This window comes from Chelonia mydas, chromosome 14 (genome assembly GCF_015237465.2).
Source record: "Chelonia mydas isolate rCheMyd1 chromosome 14, rCheMyd1.pri.v2, whole genome shotgun sequence".
In the NCBI taxonomy this organism is placed as follows: domain Eukaryota; kingdom Metazoa; phylum Chordata; order Testudines; family Cheloniidae; genus Chelonia; species Chelonia mydas.
Window position 1 is genome coordinate 40,006,048 of NC_051254.2, and position 27,994 is coordinate 40,034,041.

General features: G+C 48.9%; 2 protein-coding genes across 12 annotated transcripts in view; one reads left to right on the forward strand and one right to left on the reverse strand.

Annotated features, from left to right (window-relative positions):
• Positions 1 to 1,651: 1,651 nt before the first annotated feature.
• Positions 1,652 to 27,322, reverse strand: LOC102933687 (early activation antigen CD69). 4 transcript variants are annotated; one of them, XM_037915040.2, is made up of 6 exons: positions 27,046 to 27,322; positions 8,766 to 9,078; positions 6,971 to 7,057; positions 4,570 to 4,760; positions 3,602 to 3,705; positions 1,652 to 2,659 (listed from the first exon to the last, which is right to left on the reverse strand). In XM_037915040.2, the coding sequence occupies exons 2-6, from the start codon at positions 8,887 to 8,889 to the stop codon at positions 2,494 to 2,496; spliced, it is 672 nt and encodes a 223-aa protein (XP_037770968.1). In that variant the 5' UTR covers positions 8,890 to 9,078; positions 27,046 to 27,322; the 3' UTR covers positions 1,652 to 2,493. The 4 variants fall into 4 exon arrangements, with proteins under 4 accessions (XP_037770968.1, XP_037770967.1, XP_043384181.1 ...); XM_037915039.2 differs by lacking the exon at positions 27,046 to 27,322 and adding an exon at positions 12,860 to 13,157; XM_043528246.1 differs by lacking the exon at positions 27,046 to 27,322 and adding an exon at positions 11,174 to 11,594.
• LOC102933462 (C-type lectin domain family 2 member A) overlaps positions 11,810 to 27,994 on the forward strand; it is a 52,344-nt gene continuing 36,159 nt past the window's right edge. For 5 of the 8 annotated variants that reach the window (XM_043528278.1, XM_037915058.2, XM_037915067.2 and 2 more), the window contains exons 1-2: positions 11,875 to 12,935; positions 16,323 to 16,417. The gene's annotated coding sequence lies outside the window, so the exon portion shown is untranslated. Of the gene's footprint in view, positions 12,961 to 16,322; positions 16,418 to 27,994 lie in introns of all 8 variants that reach the window. The other 3 variants (XM_043528282.1, XM_037915062.2, XM_043528280.1) reach the window with 2 other exon arrangements.

The following is a 27,994-nucleotide window of genomic DNA, read 5'->3' on the forward strand; positions in this document are numbered from 1 at the left end:
GACTTCCGGGATTGTGAAAAACCCCTGTATAGTTAGGTTGTCAATCAGCGACCCCGTGTTCAAATCACTCCACGTTTCCCAGGAAAATTCCAGTCCAGATTCAGCCTTTAGCTGATCTGAACCGTTTTTGTTTCCATGATTCTCCGTAGCTTCATATTGTTTTTCCAGTAATATGATGATAAACAGCTGTATGGTGGGCTAGCATGAGATGCCTGTCTGTGGGCTGTTGCACTAATGGCTTCATACCATATAAAGTCCTTTTTCCTAGGAGCAGGAATGTTAGCCTTGTTCTCCTGGCCAGCTCCAAGATCCAGCTCCAAGATCCTGTCTCACTCATTCAACGTTGAGTGAAAGTATCTGCGGGACACAGGCCTTTCTGGCTTTTCCAATGCTGCTGACTCATGTTGCTGGCATAGCTGCTGTTACGTTCCACTCCACTTGAGTGGTCTGTGACTACATCTCTGTGAGCTAGGTCTTTCGTTTGTTTCTAAGGTGCTTGGGATCTTTAGGGAGAGTAAGGGTGCTAATTAAATGCAAAAAGAAAAAGGAGTACTTGTGGCACAAGTCCTCCTTTTCTTTTTGCGAATACAGACTAACACAGCTGCCACTCTGAAACCTGTAATTAAATGCAAGATCATTAATTTTACTGATAGCCAGTCTGGATGTGTGCATTGGTAAGGAGAGCAATGAATGAAAAGAGGAATCCCCAGGCTTAGCACAGCCTCAATTCACTGGGATGAGCTGCACAGCCTTCACCCCACCCCAGCTCTGACCCAACGAAGACAGAGACTGTGGTGGAGGCAAGAATGCAAGGGGGAAAAAAAAAAAGAAAGAAAGAAACCCAGAAACTAGAGGAAAGAGAAAACCAGACAAAAACCAAACAGATGAGAGCATAACAGTTTTTAAAAAAATGTTTTTTTAAAAAATGCATCTGATGAAGTGGGTTCCAGCCCACAAAAGCTTCTGCCCAAATAAATGTGTTCGTCTCTAAGGTGCCACAAGGACGCCTCGTTGTTTTTGCTGATGCAGACGAACACGGCCGCCCCTCCGAAACCTGTCAACATTTTTCTGTAAGTGGAAAAAATATGCATCAAAATTATACAGAAATAAAAGCCAATTTCAAAGAACCTTGCAGATGGACTTTGGATCCACACACGCTGGTTTCATTGGAACTTACGACCTGTGCCTAACCATCATCATGCTCGCTTTGTATCTCGTCCCTACCCGTTTCATCGGCTTGGGTTGTAAGTTCCTCAGGCCAAGGACAGCGCCTGCCATAGGTAGGGCCCTACCAAACTCACGGCCATGAAAAATGCATCACGGACCATGAAATCTGGTCTCCCCCTGTAAAATCTGCTCTTTTGTGTGCTTTTACCCTATATTATATAGATTTCACAGGGGAGACCAGCCCTTCTCAAATTGGGGGGTCCTGACCCAAAAGGGTTTGCAGGGGGGTTGCAAGGTTATTTTGGGGGGGTCGCGGTATTGCCACCCTTACTTCTGCACTGCTGCCTGCAGAGCTGGGTGACCGGAAAGCGGCGGCTGCTGACTGAGGACCCAGCTCTGCGGGCAGCAGCGTAGAAGTAAGGGTAGCAGTACTGCAACCCCCCCCTACAATAACCCTGCAAACCCCCCCCCCAGCTCCTTTAAATAGCTGAAATCATGACATTTACAATTTTTAAAATCCTATGCTGTGAAATTGACCAAAATGGACCATGAATTTGGTAGGGCCCTACTCATAGTGGGGGGCAGGTGTGGCACTGTCAAATATAATGATTGTACCCTCTGAAGGGCAAACAGCAGCGACTTCTCTTTCGTCACATTGATGGATTTAAAGTGCAGGGTGTCAGCAGCTGGATCACAGGCACTGACTTTTGTTTTTTTTCCAGTGGGGGCTTCACCCCTGCTCCACCCTTGCTCCAGCTCTTCCCACCCCCTGCCCTGAGGTCCCACCTGCCACTCGCTCCTCTCCGCCCCTCCCCTGAGTGCCTCCCGCTCGCTGATCCACAGCCAGCCCCACGGGTTCCAGAACAGCTGATCCGCAGCCAGCCAGGGAGCCATGCAGCCACTGTGGGTGGCGGGTGCTGAGCGTCCCCTGTTTTTTTCCCCCCATGGATGCTTCAGCCCCAGAGCACCCACACAGGCACAGAGTTGGCGCCTATGAGCTGGACCTAGGTACAGAGAATCCCCAATGCAACTGTTTTCCCTCTGACAGACGGCAAGGATATGGAGTTGAGAGTCTGCCTGGTGCTTCAGAATTTGCCAAAATCTTGGTATCACTGAGGAACAAGCAGATGCCGAGAGGCTCTGGCCCACCTTCACTTGCATAGAAACAAGATACAGCAGGTCGTTAGCGCCCCCACCCCTCTGCTGCCTTAAAAACATAAGGTGCATTTTAAAAAAATGTATCGAGTTCGATCTAAATTGATACAATTAGGTTGAGTAGAAAAGTCGGGGCGGGTGTGCGGGTGTCCCTGTGTATACAGTAGCACTTCAGCTGAGCTCTGACGTCTCCGATTGCCCTCGCGCTCCGTTCTGCTCTCTCGGCATAAGTCCCACAGGCTTGCTGCAGATCCAGTATCGCACCGTGTCGCACCAGGAAGAGGTGACGGCTTCGTCATTCAGATACGCACACTCACCGTGCGCTCTGACTGCGAACCTGCATTGCAAGCACCACAGAATTAAAGTCAAGGCTTCGTATTCTGTGCAGCACAGTGGACAGAAAGCAAGCGGCAAGGGCCTCTAAATTATGTAGCACTGTCCCCTTTCACTTTTGTATAGTCTAGTTCATCTAACAGCCCTTGTTATGGTTCACATTAAACGCTGCTCTCCGATTTTTAATTTCACTGTGATGCAAAATTTTGGTGCAAAGTTCCAAACACAATTGCATCACAGAAGTTGTCAAGGGGAGCTGGGAAGTTTAAGCAGCTAGGTTAGGGAGAGCTGGGGCTTTTCTTATCTAGGAAAATACTGAGTTTGGGGACCCAGCAAGCAGTTGAAATGTTGGTCACTGGGAAGGGGATGCATCACTTTTGTCTCTCCCATTTTGGGGACATGAAGGAGAAGACTAAATTTGAGGAAGGGGGTTGAATTTTTCTTTCACGACGCCAGCAATCCGTGATAGCAACTATCTGCCCCAGGATCTGGGACTTCATCCAGTGGCGATGCGGGAAGTATGCTGGCTTGATGCTTCTGTTAAAACGGTCAGCAACAAAACAGTTGTGTGTGGACATTGAAAACAGCCTTAGTAGGGTTGGGTTAAGTCCAGCTGTAATCAGCTGAGCTATTAAGGCTTGTCTCAGAGGTATCCTTTCAAGTTACAACAGCAGTTCTGTCCATTTCCTCAGGGATATGTTTTACTACTCAAAACAGTTCAACATAAAGCAAAGAACTAAACCGGGCTTCCAGCAAGCACCTACCTGCTCCCTGCAGCTCTCAGCGGAGCAGCTTGCTGGCCTTTGATCTAAGCCTGCAAGTCACCTGATCCTCTCTTGTGATCCCTGGCCTCAGCCCCATCAGCTGGGAGGCAGCTAACTCGTCACATCTGTAGCTAAGCCAACTTCCCTGATAGGGCCCCCCATTGACAAGAAAGAGAACTCACCAGTGATTGAATTCGGTGCCGTTGGTCCATTTCCAGGGCTGACCCGGTTCCCTCCGGAGGCCGATCCAGTGCTCAGAGAGGTCTTTATGGCGCTTAATGAAAGCCTTTCCAAAAGAGGAAGATATTCATCATAGAATATCAGAGTCGGAAGGGCCTCAGGAGGCCATCTAGTCCAACCCCCTGCTCAAAGCAGGACCAATCCCCCAATTTTTGCCCCAGATCCCTAAATGGTCCCCTCAAGGATTGAACCCACAACCCTGGGTTTAGCAGGCCAATGCTCAAACCACTGAACTATCCCTCCCATCCCGTCACAACCTGCATTTGAGTCTCTCTGTGCTGCTGACGGGGCCTAGTGCTGTCTGCAGTGCTGTTCTCGCTGCCAGCCACAGCAAAGCCCCCCTCGCTAAGGTTACGGCTGGGGCCTTACCAAATTCACGGCCGTGAAAAACGCATCATGGACCATGAAATCAGACCTCCTCCGTGAAATCTACCTATGCCGGGGGTGCGGGGGGGAGTGCAGGGCTGGGGGCACCCTAGCTGGGGGCTCCTACTGTGCCCCCGACTCCTGTTGCTAGTCCCTGGGATGGGGTGGGACAGGACTTACACTTCCCTTGCACAGCTGCTCTCCGGGGAGATCAGACCCAGCTCCGGGTACCTCCCCCAGCTGCAGGAAGCTCCAGGGCTGGGCAGCAGCTCCGGAGGTACCCAGAGGTAGGTCAGATCTCCCCCCTCAACTCCCGCCCGCAAGCAGCTGTGCTGGGGAAGAGCAAGTCCTGTCCCTCCCGAGCCCAGCCCGGACTAGCAGCTTGGAGCCTCGGGCTGGGGGGCTCCCAGCAGCATGGGGGCGATCAGACCCACTTCCAGGAACCTCCACCTCTGGTGGGGGGGGAGGGGAATGATGGGGGGGGGTACAACCCTCAGAAGCTTGGGGACCACTGCTCTAAAGTCTGAAAGCGTCTCTCTCTCACCATGTCCTGCTGGGTGTCAATCGCAGCCAAGGAGGCACCGAAGGAGGAGCAGTTGCTCTGGCTGTTATTCCAGTTCTCTTCGGCCTCAGAGAAATAATAGCATTTCCCTCCGAACCCGACCCAGCCGTCCAGGCAGCAGCGAGCAGCAGCCGGAGGATCAGGACCAGCGGACGGTGGGTTAGACACTACCACTGAAAATGAGAAAGTCAAACAGGGTCAGAGATTCTCTCCCTCTCTGTATAGGAGGGGGGTAAGGGGCAATAAATGTTCTCAGAACTAGAGCCCCTCATTAAACCAACCGGAGGATCTGAGGGACAAAAAAGGGCTTGAGAAATGATCCCAAATCACAGTCAAACTCCCAGCATGAAATAGGAAATCTTGGGCCTGGACCACCACCTCCTCCCGAGGGGATACGTAGTCTGGGAGACACCACCATCCCCCTAGTCTCCAGGCAGGGGTCACGGTTCCCTAGCTGTAAATGCAGGGGAGCTGCTCTGGGAGTGCTATGGGAGTCAGGGCTGGTACCTCTGCCCTAGCCCCAGGCACCCCACACCAGCAAAGCCCCAGGGAATGGCCCGGCCTCTGCCAGGGGAGGCTGGTGACATGGGCAGTGGGGAGGTGCCACTCAGAGCCAGTTCCCAGCCCGGACGGACGTTCCTCTCCTGTCACAGACTCCGAGGCAATGCTGAGAGGGCAACTTTGGCCCTCCCCCACCCTTGATTCTCCCATGATCCCCCCCCACCCCACGCTGTGGAGTCGGCTGGGAACAGACACGAATGTGCAGAGGGGGCGATGAGCCCATCCCCAGGGCTGCAGATCACAGGAGCGATTTAGGCAGGGGGGGGCTGGGGACTCATATTTTGAGGAGTCTGTTTCGGTTCTTTGCATTACTTCCTAGGAGGGCAGGTGAATGAGTTACACTCGCATTTTCCTGAAAGGACGGAACATCTCCAAATCCTGCATCCTACTGCGCAGGTGACGCGCTCCCCCGAGACGCGGGCCATCAAGGCAATATCGCTCTCGGTTTAAAACGCAGCAAGAACAGCAGAAAAGCTTCCAGCCCCAGGTTTGAACCCAGCTCAGTGCACCACAGGTGCTGGAACTAGGGGGGCTGCTGCACCCCCTGGCTTGAAGTGGTTTCCATCATATCCAGGGTCTACAGATTGGTTCAATGGCTCTCAGCACCCCCAATAGAAAAATTGTTCCAGCGCACTCTACCTCCACATGAGACAGAGGCCTTGTCTACACTAGAAAGTTGTATTGCTTTAGTGATCCTGATAGAAGTTAAGCCATCTCACCCCCTAGTGTGGATGTGATTATGCCAGTATAAAAGTGCCCACAGCAGCATAGCTATTCCTGTATGGGAAAAGGGAATACGCTATATTGGTGTAAGGCACCTTTCTCACACTATAACCGTGTCCACACTAGAGGTAATACCGACGTAATCGTATCAGGAATAAATCACACCCCTGACACTGTTATACTGGTACTATTTCCAAGTATAAATCAGGCCTGAGAGTCACACGTTACAGAGTGAAAAAGGAAGAGTTTGAAAAAGGCTGTGATGATCAGTCATGCTTCGATACGGTGGCACGGCATTAAAACCTACTGTCCCTGGGGTGTGGCTGACCCATAATGCCCCCTCTTGTCTAAGGATAGTGCAGCTGCCGCTCCGGGCCTCAGTTTCCCTCTCCAAGGTTCCCTCTCCTCAGCTTCCCAGCCACTGCTCTGTGCTTCAGATGTGGCTTCACCCTCCATTCAAGTCCACAACAAACGTATCCCGTTCCAGGTTACCAAGGGTCCAAATTAAGAAGTCCCAAACAAAGATGTCCCCCTGAACTTCCCATCAGCTCACCCTCTACACCCAGTTCCTAGCCCTTTTCCTTACAGACCCTTGCTCAAGACCTTCCAAGAGAGCCTGCCTGTTCCCTGTGGGTCCGGCTCTCAGTTCCTTTATAAGGCCCAGGTGATTAAGCTCTCACTTGACCCTCCTTAGTCCCCCTCCCTCAGGCTAGGAAGCAACTAATTAACTACAGCAGGGGTGGGGCTGGCCCCATCTCCCCTTAAAGGGACCAGTTCCCCTGTGACACCTAGATGCCATTTCATGTTACTGATTGTCACAGCGATTTCAGACACTGTTTATGGCAAATCTCTGGCCTCCTCTACCATAGGCGCTGACTTCCTGAATTCCCGGGGGTGCTCGAAATGCAATCCTTTCATTGCAGCAGAGGCACAGGGATGGTCACCCCTGGGTAACACGAGAGAGCTGATTTAAAGGGCCAGTGATGAAGTAGTCAGAGGGCCAAGGAGCGGAAGTTGGAGGCTGAGGAGGTGCGAATGTGCAACTGTGATCGCTCCAAGGTGAAACAGGAAGTGCAGAGACCGAGGGCTGGGAACTCACCAGCCAGAGCAATGATGATAATGATCAAAACTAAGAGGACTCCAACTACGAGAGCACGTTTCTTGAACTTGCAGTTACATGAATATCCTAAAATAGGGAGAGAAAAACAATTAATGCTCTTCGGGGAAGCGGTGTTATCTAAATAATAAAGGAAATGATTTGATTTCCAGTGAGACAAGATGTGTGAGGTAATAGCTTTTATTGGACCCATTTCTGTTGGTGAAAGAGACAGCATTCAAGCTACACAGAGCTCTTCTTCAATTCTGTGTAAGCTCAAAAGCGTGTCTCTCTCAGCAACAGAAGTTGGTCCAATAAAATATATCACCTCCCCCGCCTTGTCTCTGTAATGTCCTGGGACCCACACGGCTACAAGTACACTGCAGACAACAGTGGCTGATTTCCAGTAACATCTACAGACTCCAGCTGAGATCAGGGCCCCATTGTGCCGGGCGCTGCACAGACACACAGCAAAAGACAGCCCCTGTCCCAGTTGAGATCAGGGCCCCATTGAGCCAAGAGCTGCACAGATACACAGGGAGAGACAGTCCCTGCCCTAAAGGGCTTACAATCTAAATAGACAAGACACATAAAGGAAGGTTTACTTTCCCCATTTTACAGTTGAGGAACTGAGGCATAGAAAGATTAAGTGACTTGCCCAAGGTCACAAAGGAAGTCAGAGCGAGGAATTGAATCCAATTCTCTTTAGTTTTAATCCAGTGCCTTAACCACAAGTCCCCACAGTTTCTCTAGGGAAGCACATTCCCTACTCTCAACCCACAGCACCGGAGCAAGGCCCTAGATTTTTGAAGAGTTGACTCCCAGGTCTGTGTGTCTAAACCACAGAAAGTACTTCAGGTCCATGCTGGGCAATGGCCAATACCAGAACAAGGCACAGCCTTCCGGCAGGGGTCCTGATCTCAGCAGGACCTCTAGGTGCTGTGGTAATATAAACAACAATAATGTAGGGATCCGTTCTATTATCAGAGATTCAGGATAAGGTGCAGGACACTGATTCTCTTGGGAACTAAGGCATTAACTGCACAAAAATTTGTATTCCTTTAATGATGCCAGTACAGCCCCCTCCTAGTGTGAACACATTTATATAGGTATCAAGGTACTATAAGCTTTTTCTACAGGTGATAACCCCATCTTTGCCAACCACACCAGGAATCAAACCACAGACCTCCAGCGCTGAAAGCATGAGCTGATACAGCTTGAGCCAAACTAGCACATTGGAGGCAGGAACAGACTCCAGTCCTCTGTGGATCTGGCACGGGGGGACCTGTAACACACGCTGACCAGACAAGTGGTTCTTAAGCTATGGCCCAGCCAGCACAGAGCTGCGGCCCACGTGACATCCTCAGGGTCACACAGGTCGTATGGGATGCGGCCCACAATGGTAATAGGTTGAGAACCACTGGACTAGAGAGTTGCATACGCACAGACCAGAATAAGAGAGTCCACATGGGGGTTGTGCTGGCGTAGGTATATCCCTTTAAAGTCACATCTTAGCTTGTACAGGGATAACTTTCCCATGTGGCCAAGCCCTTAGTCTCTGTCTCTCCCGCTAAGCATTTCCTAGAGAGTGAGGGTTAAGGGCGCTTGTCTCCATGGGAGAATTTACTGGTACAGGCCATGCCGGTAATATTAAACCACTACGGTTATACCGGGGTAGCTCCCCATGGAGATACATTTATTCCAGAATAAGAGTGTCCACACAGGGAGTTATACTGGTATAACTACAATGGTATAATTATACTGGTAAATTTCTCTGTGCAGACAAGCCCTAAGTTACCTGGTTTGTCTCCTCCGTCCAGGTGTCCATGACAATTAAGAGGCTCCATCAGCTGCTGGTGCTGCTGAATAGAATTCTCTCCTCCTCCCTCTGCGTTTTCATTGCCATTAAAACGCTCTTCCATTTGGAGTTTCCCCGCAGAACGATCTCCGTGTCCGTCCTCTCTCTGCAAGGCACACGAGCTATGGACACTGGTGCATGTGCCGGGCTCTCTCTTTCGATGTAACTGTGTCTGAGCTGGAGGTAGCAGAGTCCAGAGAGCTGCAGAGATTCCAGCCTCCGATCTCCTCACCTCCAAAGCTTGCTCATGGTTCTGAAATCACAGATAGAGGACACTGGAAGGATTAGTGACATTTGTCATTCGGTGCTTTGCTGATCAAAACAAATACCCAAACTTTTAGCGGTAGAATAAATCTTACACTTAAATAGCATCCTTAATCCAAGGGTACTTTAGGACAGAAGTGTCAAACATCCGGCCTCTCTGATGTATTTATGTGCCTTGCAGTATTCAGATAGCCCAGGTAAAGGAGTCTTTGTGGCACCTCAGAGACTAACACATTTATTTGGGCATAAGCTTTCATGGGCTATAACCCACTTCATCAGGTGCATGGAGTGAAAAATACAGTAGGCAGATGTAAATGTACAGCACATGAAAAGATGGGAATTGCCTTACCAAGCGGGGGGTGAATGCCAACGAGGCTAATTCAATCAGGGTGGATGTGGCCCATTCCCAACAGTTGACAAGAAGGGGTAAATAGCCCAGAACCTCATCTTTCATTAAGAAAAAGGTAAAATGTCTAGGCCTTATGGTTGGGACGATGACCCAAGGGTAAATCAGTTCACTGTTATCTGCCTGAACGTCAGCAAAGAGCCTTAAACTATGACTTGAGGAGGACTTGTGAGCTCCCCATATCCCATTTAATCTCATTGGCATGTCAGCTCTAAAGCCCAATACTGACATTGAAGTGTCAACATTAACTATGTAATCACTGATCATTTTAGCAGATGACGGTGGGGAAGAGGGTGGGAATTGTTGCAGGGAAGAAAACACAGAGAGAAGAAGGGAGAAGAGACAGAGGGAAGAGAGAGAGAAAGGGCTTTTCTATAGGTGCAAGCTGCATCAGTACAACCAGAGGGGCGAATTTAAACCCATTTAGTTAACCTGTGCAAACTCCTGAGTGGATGCTCTTAGGTTTAGACTTTAAAAAGGGCAGAAGTAGCAGTGGGCCTAAAGGTGAGGATATTTTCTCACTGAAGGATACTGAATGAGGCAATGAGTAGGGTGACCATACGTCCTGTTGTGGCCAGGATAGTCCTCGTTCGAAGCCCTGTCCTGGCCATCCCGACTTTTTTGACAAAAACGGGCATTTGTGCTGTTTGCTCTTCCCAACTGATCAGTTGGCAAGCGCAAACAAACAAACGCCCAGTTTACCAGAAAAGATGGGTGTGCCCCCCTGGGGGGGGCACAGAGAAACGTGGGGTGGAGGGCGAGGTGCTGGGCAGTGGGAGGTCAGCCACAGCCACAGCCATGGTTGGCATGGAGCTCGGGGGGGTCAGTCACAGGTGGCACGGGACACGAAGCTCGGGGGTGGGGTCAGCCCCAGCCCTGAGCAATGCAGATCTCATGGGGGAGGGGTCAGCCCCAGCCGTGGACAGCATGGGACTTGGGTGCTCAGTCCCAGCTGCGGGCGGCATGGGGCTTGGGCAGCATGGGGCTCGGGCAGCATGGGGCACAGAGCTCGGGGGGGCAGGGAGGAGTAGCCTCAGCCCTGGGCAGCACAGAATTCCGGCGGGGGGGGGTGTCAGACCCAGCCGTGGGCAGCACGGGGCACGGAGCTTGGGGTGGGATTGGGAGTCAGCCCCAGCCCCGGGTGGCGGGGGTGGCTCTGGCTAGCCTTGTGGGGGACGGAGGGGGTTTGCGGGGCAGCTCAAGCGAGCCCCAGGCCATTCCATTTTTACTTCAGGAAACATGGTCACTCTAACAGTAAAGCACTCAACAAATACTAAAAGTTCAGTCCCCATCATTTACCGTTGTAAATGTAGCCCTTGTGCCAGGTACAATACAAACCTATAACACAGAGACAGTCCCTGCCTGAAGGAGGGCACGATCGAAGGGCCTGCCCATGCTGCAATCAGGAGTTGAGATTGTAGATGTATCTGAATCATCTTTGATGCAGCTAGATCAAAGCGAGCTGGAGTAACAACAGCTGCACGTCACCACGGGAGCACGGGCAGAGGCACGAGTTAGCAACATGAGTTAGCAACATACGCAGGAGACCGACAGCTTGTTCAGCCCTCGCCGCCATGGCTGTGTCCGTGGCTATTGTTACTGGAGCCAGCTCTGGTATTCTAGCTCGGTACGTCTACCCACAATGCAATCACACCTCCCAGCTGCAGTGTAGACGTACCCTAAATCCAGGGCAAGGGGCAACAGGGGAAGCACAAGGTACCAATGAGATAGTTATGAACAGTGGGCTAGGCAGCGGTCACAGCTTTCCCGCTGCCTGACCACGACCATGTCTTCTGCCAGCAGCCGGGCAGGAATCTGGCTGTTTTGCTTCATGCCCCAGCTACTGGCATGTGGGGGTTAGCTCAGCTTCCATGAAAAAAAAAAACAAACAAACCGAAAAACACCCTCAAAGTGTCTAGCCCTCGCCCTCGGTGAGAAAAACTCGAGGCCGTGATGCGAGTGCAGCTACCGGCTAGAAAAAGGACCCGCATGGATTACTTTTAAAAAAGTCATTCATTCTTTTTATGCCAGTCTCGAGATGACGTGGGATTTTTGGACGCTTGGGGTTGGTGAGACTGTCTCTTCTCCATGTCACCCAGCCACCCCATGCAGCCCAGCACTGCCCCTCTCCCCCCTATGCCACCCAGCCCCGCCCAACCCCACGCCTCCCACTCCATGCCACCCAGCCTCTCTCCATGCTCCCAGCCCTCCTCCCTACAGCCGAGCCCCGCCCCGCTCCTGCCACTCCCATCTCCCCCGTCCACACGGCCCCGCCCCCTCATTGAACTCAGTGCGCAGCCGCAGGGCCGGGCGGCGCACTCAGAGACGCCGCTTCGGCTTATGTATTCTGTCCCTTTCGCCTCCCCGTAGGACGTTCGCCGCAGCCGCCGCCATTTTGGTATTGGCATCGGCATCGGGCGGGGCCCGGGAATCCTCCTTCGGGTCTGCGATGGTTCACGCAACGCCCCGCCCCGGCCAAGGTGGAGCCGCCCCCAGGGCAGGAGCGGGGGGACCCAGGCGTCCTGCCCGGAACACGAGCGCCTCACAGCCCCTTCCCCTCCCCGCTTTTCATCTGCGGGGCCCTCGCCCCCCTCGGCTTTCGCTCCGAAAGCGGGGCTGAAACCCCAAGGGCGCCCCTCATCAGTGCGGGGGGGATCGAGGGTTCCCCCGCTAACCCCCACCCCAGAAATAGAGGTGCACCCTCCCCAGACCGCCCCCCCCCCGGGATTAGTGCAGGAAGAGGGGAGGATTAGAGGTGCCCCAACACAGCTGCCCCTATAAAAGGGAGGTGCGCCCCCCCCAGAGCCCCCCCAGGATTAGTGCAGGAAGAGGGGAGGATTAGGGGTGCCCCAGCATAGCTGCCCCTATAAAAGGGGGGAGGTGCACCCCCCAGTGCCCCCCCCCAGGATTAGTGCAGGAAGAGGGGAGGATTAGGGGTGCCCCAGCATAGCTGCCCCTATAAAAGGGAGGTGTGCCCCCCCCAGAGCCCCCCCAGGATTAGTGCAGGAAGAGGGGAGGATTAGGGGTGCCCCAGCATAGCTGCCCCTATAAAAGGGGGGAGGTGCACCCCCCAGTGCCCCCCCCCCAGGATTAGTGCAGGAAGAGGGGAGGATTAGGGGTGCCCCAGCACAGCTGCCCCTATAAAAGGGGGGAGGTGCAACCCCCCGGATCCCCTGCAGGATTAGTGCAGGAAGAGGGGAGGATTAGGGGTGCCCCAGCACAGCTGCCCCTATAAAGGGGGGGAGGTGCGCCCCCCCAGAGTCCGTGCAGGAGGAGGAAGGGGGGTCTCTAAGCCCCCCCAATTCCTCTTCTCCCACGACCAGACACGGGCAGCTCCACTCCCAGATAGTGAGGCAGTTACCACCTTTGTATCCACTCCTGCTGCAGCGCCCCTGGCCCAGCAAATCTCATCCGGATCCCGCCTGCAACTCCCCGGCTCGGTAATACTCTGCTCCCTAAACCTCGGTCCTTCTCTTATCTTAAACTCTGCAAGTGCATCCTTGCTCCGGCCTTTGTAATACACCCCCGTAAAGGGGTTAACCTTAAAAACCATCAGAGGAAGGACTGAGTGAGTAACTCACTTACAGGCAAGAAGCCAGAATGAGTCAGTTCATTTCATAATCAGTTGTGATACAGTCTCAGTTTGAAAAAGGGCGAAGCAATGTGGGACAGTGCAAAATATGGGCTGTGAAAGGGTCTCATCCAAGTGTGGGGGGGTGCCCCTCAGGACACAAGTGTATAAGAGGTTGGGATGGATTTGCTATCCCCCACCAGTGTGAAATGGGGGCTCTGAGGGTAGGGCCAGATTAACTCTCCTGTGGGCCTGGGGCTAATAGATTTTGTGGGGCTGCAGGGGATTTGGAGTGGGCTCAGGGCTGGGGCAGGGGATTGGGGTGCAGGAAGGGGTGCAGCTCAAGCTGTGGGGTGGGGCCAGGGATGGGACGGGGTTGCAGTGCAGCAGGAGGTTTGGGGTGTGGGCTCTGGGAGGGAGCTTGGGTGCGGAAGGGGGCTGTGGGGTAGGGGGTTGGGGTGCAGGAGAGGGTGCAGGGTGTAGGCTCCGGCCAGGAGGCGCTTACCTTGGGCGGCTCCTGGTCAGCGGTGCAGCAGGGCTAAGGCAGGCACTGCTCTGCTCCCCGACGTGGCCGGCATGTCCGGCCACTAGGCAGAGGGGCCAGGCTGCTCTGTGCGGTGCTCACTGCCTGAGCCCGCAGATGCTGCCTCCGCAGCTCCCACTGGCTGTGGTACCCAGCCAAGGGGAGCTGCGGAGCCGGCGCTGGGGACGGGGCAGTGTGCAGAGATTCCCTGAATGCCCCTTGCCTAGGGGCACATTGGCGAGCCGGCGCTTGCGTCTCCACCCCAGGGTGAGGGGTGGCTCGGGGACTGGTGTCCGGCCCGTGGCACAGAGACTTGCTGTGGGCCGGATGAAAAGACGCAGCAGGCTGCATCTGGCCTGCGGGGCCCCCCTTAGCCCGAGGCTGCAGCCCCTAAAGCCCCTGCATTAATCCGGCCTTGTCTGAGGGGGTCCCAATGGATTTGAGTTTGAAGTGATTTTTACTCCTTGAGGGCATTTGGGTGTGTAAGCAAATGTAGGCAGGGAGTGAGGTCCTTAGTCCTTCTCTGTCAGAGGTAGATTCATCAGGCATCTTCCCCAGATGTAGTGTGTGTTTGGAGTTTGGTTCCCCACTACATCTAGCGTCATCTGAAGAAATGTGGGAAAGTATGGAAATGCAGAGTTAAGTTCATCTAAATAACCTGAAATCTGTCCAATGTCCCCATCACCCAGTCTGTCATATCCATGACATGGGCCCTTTCCCTTGGAATTTCTGCCCCCCATGGCTTGAATTTTTTGACTTTCCTGGCACACTGCAAAGCTCATATGCACCGAGGATGGGATTTGTGGCTAATGGGAAAGTGCACTGGGGAATTTTAAGGTGCCTTGATCACATCTGATGATTCAGTGGTGTGTGGGGGAGGAAGTGATGCTGCTTTGGTCACATTTTACTTCATATCTCCTATATCCATGTGTTTTGTATGTGTGTGTTCAGCCCAGGTCCTCTTTGGTGTGAAACTTGTTTAAATCTGAAATCTAAATAAAGAAATAGATACATGCTGGTGACAACTGTCAGAACTAGTTGGCATCTTAATCCCTGTTTGCCTTGGCAGTTTGTCATGGTCCCTGGGAACACAAAAAGAAAAGGAGTACTTGTGGCACCTTAGAGACTAACCAATTTATTTGAGCATGAGCTTTCGTGAGCTACAGCTCACTTCACTTCCGATGAAGTGAGCTGTAGCTCACAAAAGCTTATGCGCAGATAAATTGGTTAGTCTCTAAGGTGCCACAAGTACTCCTTTTCTTTTTGCAAATACAGACTAACACGGCTGCTACTCTGAAAGCTGGGAACACAAGCACTGTACACTTCAGTGGCTGGCTGTGGACTCTTAAGAAGTCTCCAGTTTTCAGGTGTTGGTCTCATTAGCTATATCCCCCAGAGTTTATGGAGCAGGATATGTGTAATTGAATCACAAGTGTACACAGGATTCAAGGCTTCCAGGATAAAATAAAGTCTAACCTCTTATATATAGTAAAAGGTTAAAATGGCTGTGAAACTCGCCATGGCTGGTGTGAGGGAATTATAAGGGAGAGATGGGGAAGAGGCTGGATACTTTTTGCTGTGTAACTGAAGTGTAAGAGGAGAGAGAGTGGCTTGGTAAATTGGGCCTTCTCTTCAGGAGGAACAAAAAGTGTGTTTAACATGTGTTAGGTGTTAGCACCTTAGTGCAGACAGAGCAATTTGTATTTTAACATGTGTTAGCTGGTCAAGGTGAAACTTATGCTCCCTCCAGTGGTTGACCCCCACCAGCTAACACATTAAAATATAAATCACCCTCTCTATATTAGGGTTGTAACACGTCTGCAACACACCTTTTTTCCTAGTGAAGACCAGGCCTTAGAGGACAGTCTGATCATGTAGGGGGCAGATACAGAAACAAAGTTAAGGCTGTTTGTGGGAACCTGAACTCTTCAGTTCAATGCTGTCCAGTTTTTTAAACTTCCTGTTTCGTTTTTAGAAATGCCATACATTTTATATTCATAAAAACCGTGCTGTTGACGAAAGCTCAGGGCATGAGTACATAATTTCATAATGCACTGCAGCTGACTCCTACAGGGAGCTCTGTGGCACACCAAGATGGCTGGTTACGTGCTTTGTGCACAACAAACTCAGAGGCAGGTCCCGTAAGCACTGCAAACACTAGGCTGTACAGGCTCTAACTCTGTGGGTTCTCTTTAAATACACCCAGTAAGCAAGGGGAGGAATCTTTAGTAGGTCTGGCAGGAAAGAAAAGGTGAAAATACCCTTAGTCATAGTCCCCAGATGCTACAAACATTTAAACGCCTGCTTAACTTTATGCACATGAGTAGTCCCAGTCAATGGGACTATTCAGACATTAAGTCAAGCACATGTAATGCATAAGTATATATATAGCTCCACCCTAGACTGTCTCAGTTAATCATAGAATCATAGAATATCAGGGCTGGAAGGGACCTCAGGAGGTCATCTAGTCCAACCCCCTGCTCAAAGCAGGACCAATCCCAATTTTTGCCCCAGATCCCTAAATGGCCCCCTCAAGGATTGAACTCACAACCCTGGGTTTAGCAGGCCAATGCTCAAACCACTGAGCTATCCCTCCCCCCCTTATGCAGCTGGGTGTTCAGTTTATTAATTTCCTGCTTCTGGCATTTCAGGAAATTCCACAGGCACATAGAGGCAGACTCACTGAGCAATTTTTGATCACATATGTGTCATTTCTTAATTCTCCTCACTCAGATTGAAACCTCAATTCAAGCCCTAGTTCTCTATTCAACTGATGTGGATATTTCTCTCTCCTCCGGCTCAACGTTGGTGATGTCTACGCTACCATGGTAAGTCGACCGACGCTCCCTGGAAGGTGGTACCTGTAACTGAGGCTGCAGAAGAGTTTTCTTTATAAATCCAGGTTTTCAGATACTTCACTTCTTGACCTTTTGCAGGTCTCCCAACATGGAGAAGGCACAGACTAAGATGTGGTTTAGTTCTAAATATCTGTTGTTGTTTATTATTTATATTGTGGCAGCACCAGGACCTCGTGGTGCTGTTTTTAGCATTAATTTAAACGGGGGTTGCTTAATAGGTGGAGAGATAGGTTTGCTATATCCTGTCCATAAGTAGGTAGGACCATAATGGGAAACTAGGACTGGTTGAAGCCATGAATACTTCCCTCTAATGAGCAGAGATCAGCAATGAGTCTGTCTGTGGTTGGGTTTGATTTTCTAGAATGCTGTGTTAGTGTGAGATTGATGGAAGGTTTATGCTATCTTAGGCTTTTCTATGGTGCCCATCACCATACCGTCTAAGTTTATGGTTACTGTTTTGAAGGGTGAGTTTTCTCTTCTCTGTGAAAGCAAAGCATCCTCTGTCATACTGAGATCCCTATTTGTTTTGACTGTTATTGTTTTGAAGTTCTTTTTTTCTTGGTGGAAACACTGTCATACTGAGATTCCTATTTGTACTGATGGGTTATTTATATATTGGTGTCTTACAAATCCTATTTGTACTGATGGGTTATTTATATATTGGTGTCTTACAAATCTTACAATAATGATGCCTCTTCTTACCCATTGGTGGGAATATGAAGTCCTCGGGTGATTGAACCCTTTCAGAATTATGCTCATTGGGAACCTCATGGCCCTTATGGCACTGTGGTACGAGATTATATCAGGGATGTGGTCCTTATCACTGCATTTCCTTTCTGTGGGTGTCTCTTTATTCCTGCAGTCTAGTTTGACCAGACTTCAAGCCCCTTTGTACCTTTAATTTTATAATAGGGTATGTCTTCACTGCAGAGTTAACCCAGGTGACTGGCACTGGAGTCTGATGCACCTGGTTTAGCCTAAACTGGGTGAGATCAGCCAGACTGGAAAGCTATACTCAAATCACTGTGTCCTGGTGCGGCACTCACTTGTGTGACTCACTAGGACTTCTGGGGCCATACCCCAGGTTTCTTTGTGCTGCAGGAAGGTGAGCTGCTCTATGATTCTTTGCCAGTGAGTTGTCCCCCCTGCAGGGCATACAGCAGGAATTGTATGAAGCCATTGGAGGACTATCAGCATTGGAGTGGCTTAGCCTGTGTCCTCACTACAAAGTAGGCGGGTTACCAGACCCAGTGAAGTGAACACCTAGGCTTTTGTCTGTAGTCCGAGACAGGCCAACTGGCCTGGGTTTAAAGCACCACCAAACTCAGGTTAGAGTTTTGGGTATGTGTACGGGACAGGGGTTGGGGCAACATGTGAGTAAAAGCCCGAGTTAGCTGTGCAGTGAAAACACACCCTGAATGATAAGATGGCTGAAGTGTGCGGCAGCATTGATCTGACTTGATGGCACTCTAACAGACTATGGTGGGTGCTTTTAAAGACAAAAAAAGCTTGTTTAAAGGAGAGTTGTTCTCCAGAGCAATGTGAGGATTGTCAAGGTTTTATCTCCCGCTTTCTCAGGCCCAAAGGCCAGGGATCTCCTTATCTCAAGTGGCTCTTCAGAGCTGGACATTGGAGCACAGCAAATTCTGGCTGTGGTTCCATGAAGGACCACGATAGGCCATCTTCAGCTGCCAAACCCCCATCCTCAGGTAAAGGGAAGCCTCTGGATTCCTTAGTCAAAGCTTTCAATGCTAAAGCTTGGAACCAGTTCTGATCCAGGCTTTACACTAAAGAACATAAGTCATCTGTAAGTGATGGTGCAAAATTACCACCCACACTTTCTCCAGTACCACAAATGAACCGAGAGCTGTTGTGCTGGCAACCCCCTCAGGGCTGAACATCAAGGACTCCAGGAAGCAGAGGGGCCCCAGGACAGGCTCCCCCTCCAGTGCTGAGCAGAGGGCCTGCCAAGATCCCAACTCTAGTTCTTGGCTAAGACAGTGCAAGGCATTGATGAGCTCACCTCTGGTGGGAAGGACTCGGGAGGATGTTGCATATTTGGTGGCTCTGTTGGGGATGCAAACGTGCAGCCTTGAGCCTCCAAATCCAACAGTTTAGTTGGAATATGTCAAAAGCTCTTGGTTTGCTTTTCTCTGCCCTTAAGCATGAGTGGCAGGGGAAGCATTCTGAGGAGAAAGGCAGGCCCTGGGAAGAAGAGGAACCATTATCACAGCGGAGGTCATGGATCAGATGTGGGTCATTCACTTCTACAGACCTCAGTTCTGGAGGCCTCAGATACCATACCGACACCTCAGATCCATTTGAGGTCTAGATTCCATCAGTATTCTGGTGCCACTGACTCTCTTTCTCCTTCACTTGGCACTTTCCCATCAGGTAGCTCTGGTGCTGTATAGTGGAGGACTCTTCAGTGCTCAGATGTCAGTTCTAGGGGTTGTCGGGGTTGGCACAGCTGCCTGCTAGCTAGGGTTGCAAACCTTCCAGGATTGGCGTGGAGTCTCCAGGAATTAAAGACTCATCTTTAATTAAAGATTAATGTCATGTGATGAAACCTCCAGGAATACATCCAACCACAACTGGCAACCCTAGTGCTAGCTAGAAACTTTTTTTTAAATGAAAGTTTAGATCCTGCACAATCTGAGTATGTTAAAAGTCACATAAATACCGCATGTGAGCCAAATCCATTTTACATGCCATATATTCGATGTACACCCTGCTCTAGATTCTCAAATCCACGTTGCATTAAAATCTTTCTGCTTCTTCCTGCACAGTAAATCTAACATATGACCTTTCCTATCCATCCACAGTAGTAAACCTCGTCACCTTACATCTTGACCACTGCAGCATCCTCCTTTGTGGCCTCGGAAATTCCCCTCTTGCCTCACTTATTCAAAACAAAACTGCATTTTTCTGGCTCATCACTTCAACCACATCACCCCTCTTTTTGCACCCCTTCCCTTTCTCCACTGCATCAAACAGAGAATTTGTCTTCCCTTTTAAGGCTCTCTGCAGCCTGTTCTCATGCTACCTAACACCTCTCATTTGCTGTCAAGATGTTGACTCCCCCCATCCGTTCTGCCACTGATGCCAGCCTTCACTGCCCATTGGTCAAGTTTTCCAGTAAGCACCTTCAGGCCTTCTCCCATGCTGCCCCTTATGCTTGGAAGGAGTTTCCCATAAAAATCCACACAGCCACCATGTAGTCCCCTTTCAAATTCTTCTCTGCTGTGCTGCCAAGGTAGCTTGAATCTCTATGGATAGAAATTCCATGCTTGAATAATAAGAGTATAGAAATAGGAATATACTACCAACCACCTGACCGGGCTAGTGACTGTGAAATGCTCAGGAAGATTAGAGAAGCTACAAAAATCAGAAAACCCAATAATAATGGGGGATTTCACTTATCTCTGTACTGGCTGGGTACATGACACCTCAGGATGGGATGCAGAGATAAAATTTCTAGATACCATTGATGACTGCTTCTTGAAGCAGCTAGTTTTGTAACCAACATGAGGAGAGGCAATTCTTGATTTAATCCTAAAACAGGATCTGGTCCAAGAGATGAATATAGTGGAACTACTTGGTAATAGCAACCATAATATAATTAAATTTAACGTCCGGGGGAGCGGGAAGGGGGAAATACCAAAGAAGCCCATCACAGTAGCATTTAACTTCAAAAAGAGGAAGTACACAAAAATGAAGAAGCTAGTTAAACAGAAATTAAAAGGAATAGTCAGAAGGGTGAAATGCCTGCAAGCTGCATGGAAGCTATTTAAAAACACCATAATAGAGGCATTAACTAAATGTATACCCCAAATAAAAACAACAACAGTAAAAGGACCAAAAATTGCCACCATGGCTAAACAGAGTAAAAGAGGTGGTTAGAAACAAAAAGATACCCTTTAAAAATTGGAAGTCAAATCCTACTGAGAAAAATAGAAAGCAGCATAAACTGTGGCAAGTCAAATGTAAAAGTATAATTACACAGGCCAAAAAAGAAGTTGAAGAGTAATTAGCAAAAGACACAAAAACTAACAGCGAATTTTTTTTTAAGTACATCAGAAGCAGGAAGCCTGCCAAACAATCAGTGGGGACCACCGGACAATCGAAGTGCCAAAGGAGCACTCAAGGAAGATAAGGCCGTTACAGAGAAGTTAAATTCTTTGCATCTGTCTTCACTGCAGAGGATGTGAGGAAGATTCCCACACCTGAGCCATGCTGTGCAGGTGACAAATCTGAGTAACTGACCCAGATTGAGATGTAAATAGAGGAGGTTTTAGAACAAACTGATAAATTAAACAGTAATAAGTCACTAGGACGAGATGGTGTTCACTCAAGAGTTCTGAAGGAATTCAAATATGAAACTGCAGAACTACTAACTGTGGTATGTAACCTGTCATTTAAATCAGCCTCTGTTCTAGAGGACTGGTGGATTCTCCTTCCTTAGAGGTTTTTAAGGTCAGGCTTGACAAAGCCCTGGCTGGGATGATTTAATTGGGGATTGGTCCTGCTTTGAGCAGGGGGTTGGACTAGATGACCACCTGAGGTCCCTTCCAACCCTGATATTCTATGACTGGAGGATAACTAATGTAATGCCGATTTTTTTAAAAAAAGACTCTGGAGGCTGTCCTGGCAATTATAGGCCGGTATGCCTTACCAGTCAAATTGGTTGAAACTATAGTAAAGAATAGAATTATCAGACACATAGATGAACATGATATGTTGGGGGAAGTGTCCACGTGGCTTTGGTGGGGCATGATTTCCCTTTACAGATCTATTAGAATTCTTTGAAGGTGTCAACAAACATGTAGACAAGGGCGATCCAGTGAATATAGTGTATTTGGACTTTCAGAAAGCCTTTGACAGGGTCCCACACAAAGGCTCACAAGCAAAGTAAGCAGTCATGGGATAAGAGGGAAGGTCCTCCTATGGATCAGTAACTGATTAAAAGATAGGAAACAAAGGACAGGTAGGAATACATTTTCACAGTGGAAAAAGGTGAATAGCAGGGTCTGCCAAGGATCTGTACTGGGACCAGTACTGTTCAACATATTCATATATAATCTGGAAATGGGCATAAATAGTGAGGTGGCAAAGTTTGCAGACAACACAAAATTACTCAAGATTGTTTCATCCAAATCTGACTGCGAAGAATTACAAAGGGATCTCGCTTAGCTGGGCAACAAAATGGCAGATGAAATTCAGTGTTGAAAAGTGCAAAGTAATGCACATTTGAAAACATAATCTGAACTATATGTATAAAAAGATGGGATCTAAATTAGCTGTTACCACTGAAGAAAGAGAACTTAGAGTTGTTGTGGATTGTTCTCTGAAAACATCCACTCAGTTTTTTTGGCTGCTGCACAATAACAACGTAAGGAACCCTTTAGAAAGGGAGAGATAATAAGAAAATATCAAAATGCCACTATATTAAATCCATGGTACTCCCACACCTTGAATCCTACATGCCATTCTGGTCACCCCATCTCCAAAAAGATATATTACAATTGGAAAAAGTACAGAGAGGTGCAACAAAAATGATTAAGGGTATGGGACTGCTTCCATATGAGAGAGATTAATAAGACTGGGACTGTCCATCTTAGAAAAGAGACGACTAAGAGGGCATATGATTAAGGTGACCAGACAGCAAATGTGAAAAATCGGGACAGGGTGGGGGGTAATAGGAACCTATATAAGAAAAAGACCCAAAAATCGGGACTGTCCCTATAAAATCGGGACATCTGGTTACCCTACATATGATAGAGATCTATAAAATCATGAATGGTGTGGAGAAAGTGAAGAGGAAAGTGTTATTTATCCCTTCAAATAACATGAACCAGGTGTCACCCAGTGAAATTAATAGGCAGCAGGTTTAAAACAAACATAAGGAAGTATTTCTTCATACAATGCATAGTCAACCTATAGAACTCATTGCCAGGGGATGTTGTGAAAGCCAAAAGTATAACTGGGTTCAAAAAAGAATTAGATAAATTCATGGCGGATAGGTCCATCAGTGACTATTAGCCAAGATGGTTAGGGAAGCAACCCCATGCTCTGGGGGTCCCTAAACCTCTGACTGCCAGAAGCTGGGACTGAATGACCTGGATGGATCACTTGATCAATTGCCCTGTTCTGTTCATTCCCTCTGATGCATCTGGCACGGGCCACTGTCGGAAGACAGGATACTGGGGTGGATGGACCTTTGGTCTGACCCAGTATGGCTGTTCTTATGTTCTGCTGTGGTGCCTAGGCAGCTGGTGTGACTACTTATTATGCTGATAATTGTCATGTTATTTCCTTTTGCTCCCGTCGGTTGCATTTATTTGTTGTATCACCTTATACTTAGCTTGTAAGCTCCTTTGAGCAGGGACTGTCTCTTTGGTATATCTGTACATTGCCCAGCACAGTGGGGCCCTGGCTTCTGGGCAGAATCTCAATACAAATAATAATAATTGGGTCTCATTCTTGTTGGAGATGTCAAGTATCTCCTGATCTACTGACATAGGTGAATGGAGTGGTGCTTCATCTGGTAGCTTGGGTTATGGAGCTTTAACTGTCACTGGACTCTCTCTTTTGGGGTGCAGGACTTTCTAGAAAGCCCTCTACCATGAAGTGTTATGCACAAACCTAAAGGAGATTTTTTGCACGAGCATCTTACGATAACCTGCCTCCTGAATCTGCACCGGTCCCTCTTGTCTTGAACTATTTGCTGCATCTTAAAACATTTGGACTGTCAGTCTCTTTTATAAAGTTCTATTTTTCTGCCATCTCAGTTTATGATTCTGTGGATTGGGGTGAAGCCGTTTAGTCATCTGACCATATCAAGGTTTATTAAAGGGCTGATTAATGCGTAACCGCTGCTCAGAGACCCTATTCTGATGTTGAATTTGAATGTGGTACCAACAAGACTGAGGGAGGCTCTTTTTGGGCAGCTTAGGAGAATTCCACCTGTCCCTAAAGTCAGTTTTGTTGATGAACGTAACATCTGCAGGACGAATGAGCATGCTGCAGTTCTTAATGGCTGATCCATCCTTGACAGCCTTCCACAAAGTCCAGGTGGTTCCGTAGTCCCAGCCTAAGCTTCTCTCTAAAGGCATCTCTGAAATCCACCTAAATCAGCCTATTATATGGCAAGTATTTTCCCCTCAGGCCACATAAACAACCTGAAGTGATTAAACTGCACACTTCAGATGTCAAGGGGGTCCCTAATTTCAATTTAAGCAGGGCGAAGCCTTTCAGAAACTCTCAGACTTCCTGTGGAATAAGATTAATGCTGTCTTCTTTCATATTTGCTAAATACACACACACTGGCACGCACTGGTGAAGGTCCTGCTGCCTGTAAATCTTAGAGCTCATTCTGCCAGGGCCGAGGCTGCATCTGTGGATTACCTCCAGGAATGTTTGAGCTTTGCAAAGCAGCTGCAGGGAGTTCTGCATATACATTCGCACAGTGCTACTTTAGATTTAGCATCCCACTCTGATGCTAGGCTAGGGAGAATGGGCTTACACAACCCTTATTTAGTTGTCTTTAGTCCACCTTCCACCTGGGTTATACTCTTTTCTGACTCCCATCAATGGGAATATGCAGCAGCCATCTCAAAAAAAAAATAATTTATTTACTAGTTCTTCCAAAGTGTTGTCTCTGCATAATCATACCACCCCTGTCCTTTTCCCTTTCCTTCAGAGTTCTCTGTCCGTGTGAGTTTCAGGTGTAAGGAACTGAGGCAGTTACTTCCAGGAATGTTTATTCCTTTGTTGAATTTGACCTTTTATATAACCTCTGACCTCCTCAGCTGGTCCTCATGGAGCTTAAAATGGACATGGCTTTTAATGAGCTCTGAAGCTCTCAGAGCCATAGGATGCCACGCAGAGTCAGCCCTTCAGCCACAGTTACTGGTGACTAACATCTTTTGATGGAGACCAAATCTGCGGAAGCTGGATGTGGACAATTCTCAGGATGGAAATGGCTTGGATCTAATAATTCATCTGTGCCAAAGTGTTAATATTTAAATTCTCTCTCTTTGGGTTTTCCCCAGAAATGTTGTTCTTATTAAATGACTTGTGTAGTTGCATCACCCTATGAAATGAATGTGCTGGAATCTTTCCTCACCTGGGTATTTCTAAAAATATGTTGTGTCTGTGCTATTTCTTGTCGGACTTCACTGAGGAAACATGTTTTTAATTTTGGATAGTAGCATATAAATGTTTCTACCACTTTCTGGTCTGCACTTAAAACTTACCAGCCTAGCTATATTGGTCAGGGGTCTGATTCTCTCTCCTCCCGCCACCGAACGACCTGTCGACAGAGCTCCCCAGGTAGATTGCAGCTAAGCCAACAGAAAAGCACTTGTGTCTACACCAGAGGGCTGTGCTGGCACTGTTGTGGCAAGAGAGCTGTGCCAACAAAGCTCCATAAGCCTAGACCCGGTCCCAGTTTGCTGTGTCCGTTGATGCTTAATTTGTAAAATACTGAGATTTTCTTACGAGAGTCTGCCTGTTTCTCTGGTATAGAATTTTGTCGTATGGGTCCAGTTGTGAATTGGGAGAAACGTTGCATTGTAGCTGCCTCCCCGAAATTTGCAACGCCTTGTGTGTCTCAGTCTGACAAGACATTTGCGATCCAAGCCCTGATTCTGCAAGCTCTTAAACTTTATTTGTTAGCTGAGCACATGATTAGCTCCACTGAAATCAATGGGATTACTTATGTCCGTAGTTCTCAAACTTTTGCATTGGTGACCCCTTTCACACAGCAAACCTCTGAGTGCGACTCCCCTTACAAATTAAAAACACAGTTTTTATATTTAACGCTATTATAAATGCTAGAGGCAAAGCGGGGTTTGGGGGTGGAGGCTGACAGCTCGTAACCCCCACTTAATAACCTTGCAACCCCCCAAAGGGTCATAACCCACAGTTTGAGAACCCCTGATTTATGTGCTTAAAGTTAATCGTGTAAGAGTTTGCAGGAATGGGGTTCTAATTTGCAAGGTTGGTGATAGTGAGTCTGTCCCTTGGTGTAAGACCTCATTGGTTTAGGGCAGTGGCTGTGTAAAATACATTGTCTTGGGGAGGGGGGGGATAGCCTCTGAGAATGTGTACTTTGAAGCCATACACTTTACTGCTGGTTTTTGGCTGTTGCCAAAAGTTGTCACTTTTTCATTGGAGGTTTAAGAAATATTTGTTTAGAAGACGTGGCTATGGTGAGATATTAAGAACGTTTGTGACTTTTGAAGCTACCTATTCAGATTTAATGTGTTTAATAATCTTCTCTGTAATTAACTCCAATTGTAATCTCTCTCCAACAATTTTGAAAGGGGGAAAACACTTTTTAAAAACGTTACAAGATTTCTTTTCACTCATATATTTTCCTGATGGTTTTGTGTCTATTACATGTTGCTGCTTATGATTTTCAGTTAGTCCTTGTGCTTTAGCAGTAATATTAAGCAATCTTGGTGAAACCCTGGGCCCACTGAAGTGAATGTGAGTTTTGCCACTGACTTCAATAGTCAGGATTTTATTTTGAGTCTACCTTGCCATGATTTCAGTTCTCTTTTCTGAGAGGGAATCATGAGTGTAGCTGCTATGAGCAGGTTATGTTGCAATCTGATTTTTTCTTTTTATGCTTTGTTTCAAGTGCAGATTTTGCAAATCTTTATCTGCATGATTTGTGTCAGGTTTTCATTCTCATATGAATGTGTTTAACAGTGCAGAGTATGTATGTCTAAGAATGCTGTGACACTATCCTTTTTAAGAAAATCTTTTGGAATCCATCGCGGATTATTAGAATAAATTTCTTTGGGTTTGGGGATGATTTTTTGCCTACTATTATTCACTTATGGTAGCCTCTGGGATTTGCTTCCAAACTCATTTTAAACGGGGTCGAGAAATGCTGAGTGGGAATGTCATGGAGAGCTTTATAGGCTGTGGTTCTTAACAAAAAATTGAAGCATAAAAGTGGATGTTGCCCGGTTGATTTTTGTGGTGTGCTTTGAGCTGGGCTGGAGGACGTGGGTTGTGTCCGCTGCCTGCTGTTGCTCAGGGCAGGGAGGTTGCTGCAGTGTGTTTAATTGGTGGGAGTGTGTTAATTGATTTCCGGAATTAAGGGAGTGGATATGAGGACCAGAGGCAGCTCGAGATCAGAGAAAGTAGCAAGGGCGGCCGGGGTTAAAAAAGCAACTCGGGAGGCATCAGAAAAATACCCTCCTGCTCTCCCAAAGGGCTCCCCGGCTAATGGATTTGGCTCTTCCCAGAAGAAGCAGCTGGAGAGTTTGGCTGCGTTGAACGAGCTGGCCCTGATCTCAGCACGCAGATCTGCCGCAGGGTGTGATCCCGCGGCTGGGAGGAGGCGGCCGGGGGCGGCATCCAGCCAGCCAAGCTCGGTCTGGCGCCAGTTCCCCCATCTGCCCCCGGACACACGCTCCCCCCGGCCGGCCTCTCTCCAGGCCCCCCCGGGCAGGGGAGCGGCGCAGAGATGCTGGCAGCCCTGGCCGCTCTTCGCTCCTAACGCGCCGGCGCAGCTGTCCCGGGCACAGCTGGTTAAAGGGCTGCCCCAGCCCGGCGCTCCCGCGCAGCCCCCCACCTACCTTCTCGCCGCTGGGGCTGGAAGATCCCCGGGCACAGCCCTGCTGCCGGGGCCGCTCCACGCGATCGCTCCTGGGGCGAGAGCCTGCGAGCCAGAGGGGCGGGCCCGCCTGCCGCTGGATGCCGTCGGTGTTTCCTCCCTCCTTGAGGTTTCCACTCTCCTGATCCCAGGCGGGGACTTCACCGCTCCCCCCTTCTCCCTCCCAATTCGCGGTGCGGCCCCCTCTTCCCAGTGGGCTGTTATGGCGGGCGGAGGGGAGTTCCCATTGGAGCGATGGAAGCACTCACCTCACACCCAAGGGCGCCCCTCCCTTCAGTCCTGCATATACTGTGTAACTGCACCCACATACGTAGGACCGAGGAGTTCAAGGGCACTGCTTACGGTCCCGACCCTACTTCTTGTATATGGGTTTGTACAGGTTCCAGGGCCCACAGCAAGGCCTGTGATAAATGATTTCTCCTAAGAGAAAGTCCCCCACCTCACTGGGTAAGGAGCAGAGGGAAAGTCCAGAAGTTCTCTGCCTCTGTTGCTAGGAGGACTTTTCCCCCCTAGCTAACAGCTGTAACAAGAAAACCTGGTTGTAGTTTGAAGATGCCACATTTAGAGAAAAAAATGATCCTTCACTGCCTAGGGGATATGTATCTTGTTACTCACATCACTGTGCATACCTAAGACCATACAGGTGTAAGTCCTTGTAACTTCACTGACATTCACTGGTATTTAAACAAATAAATAAAAACAAAAAGACCTCAAACAAATGCATAATGCAACCATTGAACTGAACGGAAAAAGAACCTTGCCCTAAGTGGAGTTTCTGTACCCCAAAAAGGGAAAAGACCCCATTAAGCCCACTAGGGAGTTTTATTCCCATCACTGTTTCCCTGCTGAAGGCGTTGTGATATTACAGGGATGGGCAGCAGTAAAAACCCCGAGATAGAGCAATTCCTTAA

Excerpts from the sequence above, each read along its gene's own strand:
- LOC102933687 (XM_037915039.2), bottom strand. The coding sequence starts at position 13,048 with ATGGTTTTTAAGGTTAACCCCTTTACGGGGGTGTATTACAAAGGCCGG. Across the intron at positions 9,079-12,859 it reads CAGCAGGAGTGGATACAAAG|AACCATGAGCAAGCTTTGGA; the intron begins GTGGTAACTGCC and ends CTGTGATTTCAG. Across the intron at positions 3,706-4,569 it reads TTGACACCCAGCAGGACATG|GCTTTCATTAAGCGCCATAA; the intron begins GTGAGAGAGAGA and ends TCTTTTGGAAAG.